At 38.8% G+C, this 9,181-nt stretch overlaps 1 protein-coding gene across 1 annotated transcript; it reads left to right on the plus strand.

Annotated features, from left to right (window-relative positions):
• Nucleotides 1-3,823: 3,823 nt before the first annotated feature.
• LOC131728095 (toll-like receptor 2) lies at nt 3,824-8,591 on the plus strand. Its single transcript, XM_059019269.1, has one exon. It carries the CDS (start codon nt 3,982-3,984, stop codon nt 5,371-5,373), a length of 1,392 nt encoding a protein of 463 aa, XP_058875252.1. The 5' UTR covers nt 3,824-3,981; the 3' UTR covers nt 5,374-8,591.
• Nucleotides 8,592-9,181: the final 590 nt, after the last annotated feature.

The raw sequence follows: 9,181 nt of genomic DNA on the forward strand, positions 1-9,181 counted from the left end.
GCTAAATATCTCTGTGCCATGTATTTACATATCCTAAATGAAATACAGACTGAAATTAGAATTTTAATGTAGATGTAAAATAAAAATACAGGCCTGCGTAAACCATTGTGCAATCAGTTTTTAATATATATAAATATATAATATATATATATATATATATATATATATATATATTTTTTTTCTATAACTGTTAATTTGCAGCATGCACAAAGTGAATTAGATATAGGGTATATTCACCCCTGGACATGTTCACATAGATATACCAGCATGTGGATTAGTGTTTAGGGCTCTGGACTCTTTACCGGAGGGTTGAGGGTTCAAAACCAGGTAGGGCACTGCTGCTGTACCCTTGAGCAAGCAGGAACTTCACAGATTGCTCCAGTAAAATACCCAGCTCTATAAATGGGCACAAATACAAGTCACTTTAAATAAAAGCATCAGCTAAAAAAATATCTATAGCAATTTATGCCCATATGTGAAACACACACACACACACAAAATACAGCAATTTATCATGTAGTTACATAGAGGTGGTGATTAAATGGGTCTCTTTTAGCAAGATACAGTTGTATTGAAGTGAAAGTGGTTGCCTATAGGTACAGTTGGTGGCTAAAAGTGGAACTGAAGACAAACCAACCCTAACCCCAAACCCTAAATAACAAGCTGTGATGCAAATTAAAATCCAACTACAGCCTCGTATTAAAGATTATAATCATTAAACACTTCTGTGATGTTTGTTGGTAGAGAAGTGAATTAGTAGAAAGGGAGTGGATTTAATCTGTTCCTATTAAATTTGGAAGATTTTTTGATTACATACACAATATACACATAGGGTAGCAGTGTAGAGTAGAGGTTAAGGCTCTGGACTTGACTGGAGGGTAGTGGGTTCAATCCCAGGTGGAGGGACTTTGCTGCTGTACCCTTGAGCAAGGTACTTTACCTAGATTGCTCCAGTAAATCCCCAGCTGTATAAATGGGTAATAGTATGTAAAAAAAATGTGATATGTTGAACAATTGTAAGTCACCCTGGATAAGGGTGTCTGCTAAGAAAGAAATAATAATAATAATAACATAAGAACATAAGAAGAACATAAGAAAGTTTACAAACTTGCTCGTTTGGTTGTTAGTAGCTTATTGATCCCAGAATCTCATCAAGCAGCTTCTTGAAGGATTCCAGGGTGTCAACTTCAACAACATTACTGGGGAGTTGGTTCCAGACCCTCACAATTCTCTGTGTAAAAAAGTGCCTCCTATTTTCTGTTCTGCATGCCCCTTTATCTAATCTCCATTTGTGATCCCTGGTCCTTGTTTCTTTTTTCAGGTCAAAGAAGTCCACTGGGTCGACACTGTCTATACCTTTTAGGATTTTGAATGTTTGAATCAGATCGCCGTGTAGTCTTCTTTGTTCAAGACTGAATAGAGTCAATTATTTTAGCCTGTCTGCATACGACATGCCTTTTAAACCCGGGATAATTCTGGTTGTTCTTTGCACTCTTTCTAGAGCAGCAATATCCTTTTTGTAACGAGGTGACCAGAAATGAACACAATATTCTAGGTGAGGTCTTACTAATGCATTGTAAAGTTTTAACATTTAGAGTCATACATGTGTGCAGTTTTGCTTCCCCACATCGTCTAGAAGAAGACATTTCTGAGTCAACATAAACTCCTAGGTCTTTTTCATAGATTCCTTCTTCAATTTCAGTATCTCCCATATGATATTTATAATGCACATTTTTATTGCCTGCATGCAATACTTTACACTTTTCTATATTAAATGTCATTTGCCATGTGTCTGCCCAGTTCTGAATGCTGTCTAGATCATTTTGAATGACCTTTGCTGCTGCAACAGTGTTTGCCACTCCTCCACTCCTCCTATTTTTGTGTCGTCTGCAAATTTAACAAGTTTGCTTACTATACCAGAATCTAAATCATTAATGTAGATTAGAAATAGCAGAGGACCTAATACTGATCCCTTTGGCACACCACTGGTTACCTCGTTCCATTTTGAGGTTTCTCCTCTAATCAGTACTTTCTGTTTTCTACATGTTAACCACTCCCTAATCCATGTGCATGCATTTCCTTGAATCCCTACTGCGTTCAGTTTGAGAATTAATCTTTTATGCGGGACTTCGTCAAAAGCTTTCTGGAAATCTAAATAAACCATGTCGTATGCTTTGCAATTATCCATTGTCTTTGCTGAATGAATGAGCTGTAGTTTGAAACACACAGCATAGTTAATAACCATACACAGTACATATGTACTTCATCAGTGAAAAATATTGGCATTTTTTACATTGTATCCAAATGGCTTGTTCTGTGCCAGTACAAACATTTCAGCACTCTATGTTAACTAGATCAGCCAAAGGATGTGTGGATATAGTGCTCACCTGGTAATGGCACAGTCGTGTAGTGTACAGGGTGGGTCATACAGTCAGGAGAATTCAGGTTGCCCTGGCTATTTGAAGTTTGCTGTCTTTGCTTGGGGATTCTAAAGGAGTGTCACACTGGCTCTGGTGATCTTGCCGGTCAGAGGGGCAAAACCAGCAGGGACTGTTTCTCCTCACCATGCTACAGTTCAGCTCAAGCGGACACATGCAGGGTTGGTCTTTGTTCTCCAGAGGCAGATAGCTCACTGACATCTGCTCTCAAGTTCCTGGGTGAAAGTCCTCCTGAGATGTTGTGGGAAATTGCTGCAGTGAGGGAATGTAATTGGACATCTTGGGAGTAAATTGGGGGTATGTGGCAATGTGACCTGCCCCTGTGTGCATTTTTATGTTGTATGTTGCGTGTGTTAATGTTGGTGTATTGTAGTTGGTACACGGGATATAATGTGGGTAATGAGCACGAGTATTTAAAATGTATAGGCCTAATTGTATTTAGGGACGGGAATTGCACTTCACTTCACGTGCATTTAAAGTACTTAATATATGAGCACAGAGTATTCACAGATTAGTTCACATGCTGGGATTCAAGTGAATAATGAATTGGTAATTGAATCCCAGCACAATTGTATATATATATATGCACGTTTTACTCAGTCGGGGTTTGTGTGTTCAGTGACTGGAGAACGGGAGTGAGGAAGGAGAAAAGTAAAGAAAAGAAAAGTTTCTTTGACTCGCCATGTTTGTTTGTCTGTTTACTGTTTTGTCGTTTTGTTTGTCTATTTATTTTGGCTTAAAGTGCCGTGTTCTGTTTTGTTCAACCTTTTATTTATTTGTTTATTAAAACACTGCGCGCTGCCGCGACTCAGTTTCATCACTACTGCCTGTGTGTCTGTGATTCTTTCTGGCCTGACGTCATCCACTACAGCCTGTTTGTCACAGGGTAAAATAACTGAGCACTAGATTTTTAAGTAAAAAGAGTAATCCAAGCCAAACAACGTTATGCCAGCTATATAGAATATGTATACATCTGTTTATAAATACAAGCTGCATGGAAGCAGTGTGTTCTTGGTATTGTATCACAACATAATCCATAGTTCAAGCTGCAGCTCTGTGTTTTTAACTGTTTCCCACACTTACCTGTATACATTCAGCTTCTCAGATAACAATGTAAGCTATCTAGCTGCTGGGCCTTGATGTCAAAACTACTGGTTAGAATCCATGCTTGTTTTGTACTCCAGTTTCCAAACAAGCATGCCTTCTTCTGCAGTTAAAAGAGGAGGAAATGAAATACAGAAAATGTATATAGTATAAATCATCCATTTAATAAGCAGGTTAATTTGGAAACGGCTTCATTCATCACAGAGAATATACCTTCTCTGGAGGAAAAAAAGCTAAATTTAAAAGGAGTAGCTCATTAAGTTTCACATTCTGCCTTACAGGTGCCAAATGCCATCCCTTCAGAGACAAAGAACATGATGCTGATGGGAAACCACATATTGAAAATAAACACCAGGACATTTCCGAGGTTTAAGAGTATTGTTTCCCTGGACTGTCCTACAGCTGGCTGCACGAAGTAGAAGGGAACACATTCACTTACATGCACACTCTGGAGCACCTGACTCTTCAGCAGCACCACTCTGTGCTAATGGTGGGATCCCAGGCCTTCTACCCACTTTATAAGCTGAAGTCTCTGAGAATCGGCAAAATCCAAACACAAGACATGAAGACTATATTCTTTGATCTACGAAATAGCCAGCTGGATACTCTGGGTCTGTACAGAATAGATTTTGAGACAATGAGGAAGCCCATGTTTGAGGACGTTGGCCAGTGCCCCCTGAATACCTTGGAGATATTTTCCTCATCCATAAACCTGATAGATGACTCTGCCTTTTCTGATCTGAAGGACTTGAGAGAGCTTCTGGTGAAAGAGTCCTCAATAAAAACCATTCACCCGAATGCTTTGATGAAACTGCATGCCCTTGAGTCCTTGACCCTAGAGGGGTGTTCCCTGGACCAGGTGCCACGTGGTGTCCTGTATTCCCTGACCAACCTGCAGGTTCTTAATTTAAGAAGAAACATGCTGCAGACCCTCCCAGCAGAGCTGTTCAAATACAATGGGAAGTTGCTCCACATCGACCTCAGTCTCAACCGTCTCCAGACTCTGCCCGAAGGCATCTTCAGACTCCCGTCCACTCTTTACGTGAACCTCAGCGGGAACTATTTCACTTGCGACTGCAGCCTGGCCTGGGCTTCTTTCTGGGTGAAGTCCTTGGGAAACACAACCAATGCAGAGGATTTCATGTGCTTCGCCCCTGTAGAGCTTCGTGGCAAGCATTTGAAGGATTTTAATCCCATATGCATTCCTGAATATGTATGGTATATTCTCATAGTCATCCTCGGAATGACTGTCTTGTCGATTGTGGTTGTCCTGCTTTATGTGTACCGTTGGAAGATCTACTATCAGTGGTACCTGCTGTTGTCCAAGAGGAAAGACACAGAAGTCTGGGAGAACAACCCCAGGTTTAAGTATGATGCTTTTGTTGCCTACTGCGAGAGGGATTTTGAATGGGTAGTCCATGAGTTGATTCCTAACCTAGAGAACAATGCCGGTCTTCCGAACATGAAATTGTGTGTGCCGGACAGAGACTGGGAGCTGGGAGGCAACATCCTGGACAACGTGGAGAGCAGCATTCAGAGAAGCAGGAGGACCATCTGTGTGATATCCACGAACTTCCTGAAGAGTGAGTGGTGCAAGCTGGAAATGAGCCTGGCACACATGCAGCTCTTCTCAGAGAACAGAGATGTCTTGGTTTTCGTATTCTTGGAGAAGATCCCTGTTGAAAGGTTGTCCCAGCAGCAGAAGCTCCGCAGGGAAATGTGTAAGAAATCCTGCCTCGACTGGCCGGGAGGAGAAACAACTGCTCAGAAAGTCTTTTGGGAGAAACTCAGATCTCTCATTTTCAAAAACCCTGTGGTCCAACAAATTTAAACTAAATGAAAAATCTACAGTGGTTCATTAACAACAGTGGCAAAAAAAATAGAAATGTGTTATGTTAAGACAATTGAAACCATTATCCCAGGATAAATTATAAAACATAAATAAGTGGTTATAAAAATAGCATAAAACAAAAATATAACATAACTTATGCAATGTGAAAGTGCTTTGAGTGAAACAGTTCAAAGTGTCGCAGGTGACGCTGAACTAGTTATTCCATATAGTAAAACATTAGACTCTATTGCATGGAGGATCTCAGTAAGCTACAGTAAATGGTTCATCAAATGAAACAGATTCAGTTATGTTAAGTTTGCTACTGATGTGGAAAAGAACAGTAATTGGATACCAGAAAATATGAATAACAGTGAGTTTTGGCCTCCTTCAGTGTTCTGGATGGAAGTGACTCTGTGCGAACAGAAGGGAATGTACAGTAACAATGTGTACAGATCCAGAACTATTGTACATGGTGCAGAATTAACCCTGACACACAAATTGAAACATAATCCTCTTGTTATGTGTGCATGTAATATGTGCCAAAGCAAGTCATCAGTGACTGGGCCCAAACTTTGTCCAGCCTGTAGTCATTTAGCTAAACACTGTAGAATCTTGTTTGAATGTAATGATTCTGAAGGAATTTCTTTCTCTCATCTAAATGTAGATCCAAAGGATATTAAGAGGATTGAATGCATAAATTGTGAAGGAGGTCATTTAGTGAAATGGGCTCATCTAGGTAAATTGGAATGTGTAGAAGGTGTCCCAGCTAAACGTGTCCAAGTATCTTGTAGGTACGAAGTGAGATGGCGTCTCACACCTGTGATGCTAAACTTTGGATAAAGGGGCCTGTTGTCGTTTTCGCAGAACCAACCAGAGCTGAACCCGGCACAGAAGTTGAATCCTGCTGGGAACGCTGAGATATGCAGGACATGGACTAGGCAATTTCAAATATGGAATGTATTATAAAATGAAGTGTCAAAGATATTAGGAAGGATAAAGAAAGAGTATCCTTGTACCACCAGTAGGTGGCTCTCTTGCTCCATGAAATAGGTCAGTCCTCACTTGTTTGGAATTACACATGTATTCAATCAAATACTTGATAGTCTGAGAATCCCTAAGAAAATATATATAATGACCGATTTACCACTAGTATATCTAATCTTCAGAAAGCATGACGCTTGATAAAAAGCACCATTCCAGCTAAAAGTGAACGTTAATCTACAAATTTATGTCCTAAAAACACAAGATAAGAAGAGACTCTTTATGACCAAAAGTTTAACTAACAAGCCAGAGGTCTTGAGAAAAAATCCTGTCTCGGCTGGATTTTGTATGAACAAAGGGTCGAGCCTAGTTGAATGCAGTTATACTGGCCTATATTTGGATTTAAATCCTCAAAAGGGATTCACCAAAATAATATTATAGCAATTGATAAACAGAGGTAAATTAATTGAAAGATTATCTTATAATGAAACAGGTTCAGTGCTAATTGAAACTGTTTATAGTTCATAACACTTATTTCATAAGATTAGTAATATGTTTCAAGTATTTGCTATAATGAGAAAACATATTATTTAAAACTGACAAGTATTATTGCTTGTTCACGACTTTGCTGTAGTGATAAGAAGATTAAAACCTGGAGCAGTATTCGATTTACTTAAATGGGAAAATGGTACAAGTTTATTCTTCTTTCTATTGAACAATAAGACTTCTAGACATTATGATATCCATTGAAGTATAGAAGTTAAAAGGTGTTGTGTTATGTTTTTGTGTTAAGTTTGTAATAATATACTATAATGTACCTTGTTATTAATCCACTATACTATTGTCTAATGATGTTAGATGGATTCCTTATAATGTGGTGATTTGAAACTGCTACAGTGAAACCAGGGCCTCTCTTCTTATCTAGAAAGAAGGAAGGTCCTTGAGTTCCACTTCAGCAGAGCTGCAAGCCTCATAGAGATAGGAGTGGTAAGGTTTATGGAATTAGTGGTTTAGCACAGATAAGAATATATCTTGAAATAATATGCAAAAAGTATGGCTTAACAGACCTTTATAGGTCATAAATCTAAAAAGTGTTTGCACAGACTCTGACCTTGGAAAAAACAAGAGACTGTGGAAACTGCTAGCAGTAACATATTCCCAGAGAGGTACAGGTCAGAGCCTGGTCAGTGCATCTCTTAATGGATAAATAATTGTAATGAAAACTATTACCACTTAAACTTAGTGAAACTAAATGACTTGAATATTGTATGAGACAAACTTTTGTCAAATACTCTTTTAGACAATGGTATATGGAATCAAAACTGACTCATTAACAAAATGATGAAACAATATGAAGTTAAAAGAAACACATACCTTTAATTTAGCATAATATAATCACTTAGAAGAGGATGTCACATATTAAGAACATCTCTCATATAACATATAAAATTAGTGTTTTGCATGCAGTAGTGTTTTTATATTATATTATAAACCAAGATCCTGGGAACCTTGGTTCACTTAACGTTTCAGATAAAGGAGGGGCTCGGAGGAAAGCAAAGAAATGAGATCATAGGTTTGGAGTTAGACAAATATGAAGTATTGAATTTATTGAGTACATGAGACCTATTAATTCTGAAAAGTTAGTCCGGATCTTTTGAAAACTATTATTTGTAAAATGGATAAGAACTGTCCCACCTGATTAATGATTGGATTTAATTGAGGCGTCCCATGTATTCCAATGAGACGAAAAACCTATTTAACTCCAGAGTAATTTCAATGGAGTACCACACTCATCCCAGACAGGGTAAGGTGGTCCATCTTCTGCAAACCAAAAACACAATTGAACTGATTTAACTCAGTTTAATTTGCCTGGTGAAGACAGTCATATCCTTTTACGATCTATATTAAAGGGTAAGCATTAATCAATTATTATTTTATCTCACATGTATTGCTATAAGGGACTCACGCTATGTTTAGAAGATAGGAGAACATTTGTTGAATGTGCTGAAAAGAGGCTACTGGGTGTATTTAGTGTCGTGGTCGTGGCCAGGCCTGCCGGCTGCACGAATACATAAAGATGTATTAAAGTGTTAACGTTAATATCTGTTAAGACACTGGACTGCCCAGAACGTCTGTCAGCTGGGGATATGAAGTAGCCTGTAGCTACTCAATCCAATATTTAACTGTTAATAAACCGAAGGAGTACTGATCATACTCTGATTCGTAAAAACACTTTAGATACATGAGTCTGTCAATTTCTTGGGTACTATGTTGGTCATCCGAATATACTGCGGGTCCAGAGCACGAACTATATCCCACTAGGAGTAATAACATCTCTGTCCTCCTAACGTCTCCCCTGAGATAAGAGTGTATGCTGAGCAAATAGAAAAAGTACGTAAAGAAATCTGAACACGCGGATTTCGTGACAAAAGGCTCTGTCTGTCTGTTCTATTACAGCTTTCTAAGTACAATCTATGCAGAAAACACGCTTTTCAACTGTACCAGTGCATTTGCCACAGACTGCCTTTTCACAATGGGCGCAGACATCAAAAGTTATGTTTTTATTGCATTTAGCAACCTGGCATTGTCTTTTATTCCATGTACCAGTGGGTGCAGCGCTGGCTGAAGGTTGAGTGGCATTTACCAGCCGGCTTTCGTGTCTCTTCTTAAAATGTTTCTGCCATAGCTCCAGGGTTAGCTGCAAAATGAAGTCCCTCCGAGTGATTGTGTTGCCGATGCACTCCTTGTACAAAACCAAAGCGTTGATGAATGCCAGGTCCAAAACATTATAAAAAAAAAAAAAAAAACAGACACAGGCCACTGCGAG

The sequence above is a fragment of the Acipenser ruthenus genome, unplaced genomic scaffold, assembly GCF_902713425.1.
Source record: "Acipenser ruthenus unplaced genomic scaffold, fAciRut3.2 maternal haplotype, whole genome shotgun sequence".
In the NCBI taxonomy this organism is placed as follows: Eukaryota; Metazoa; Chordata; class Actinopteri; order Acipenseriformes; family Acipenseridae; genus Acipenser; species Acipenser ruthenus.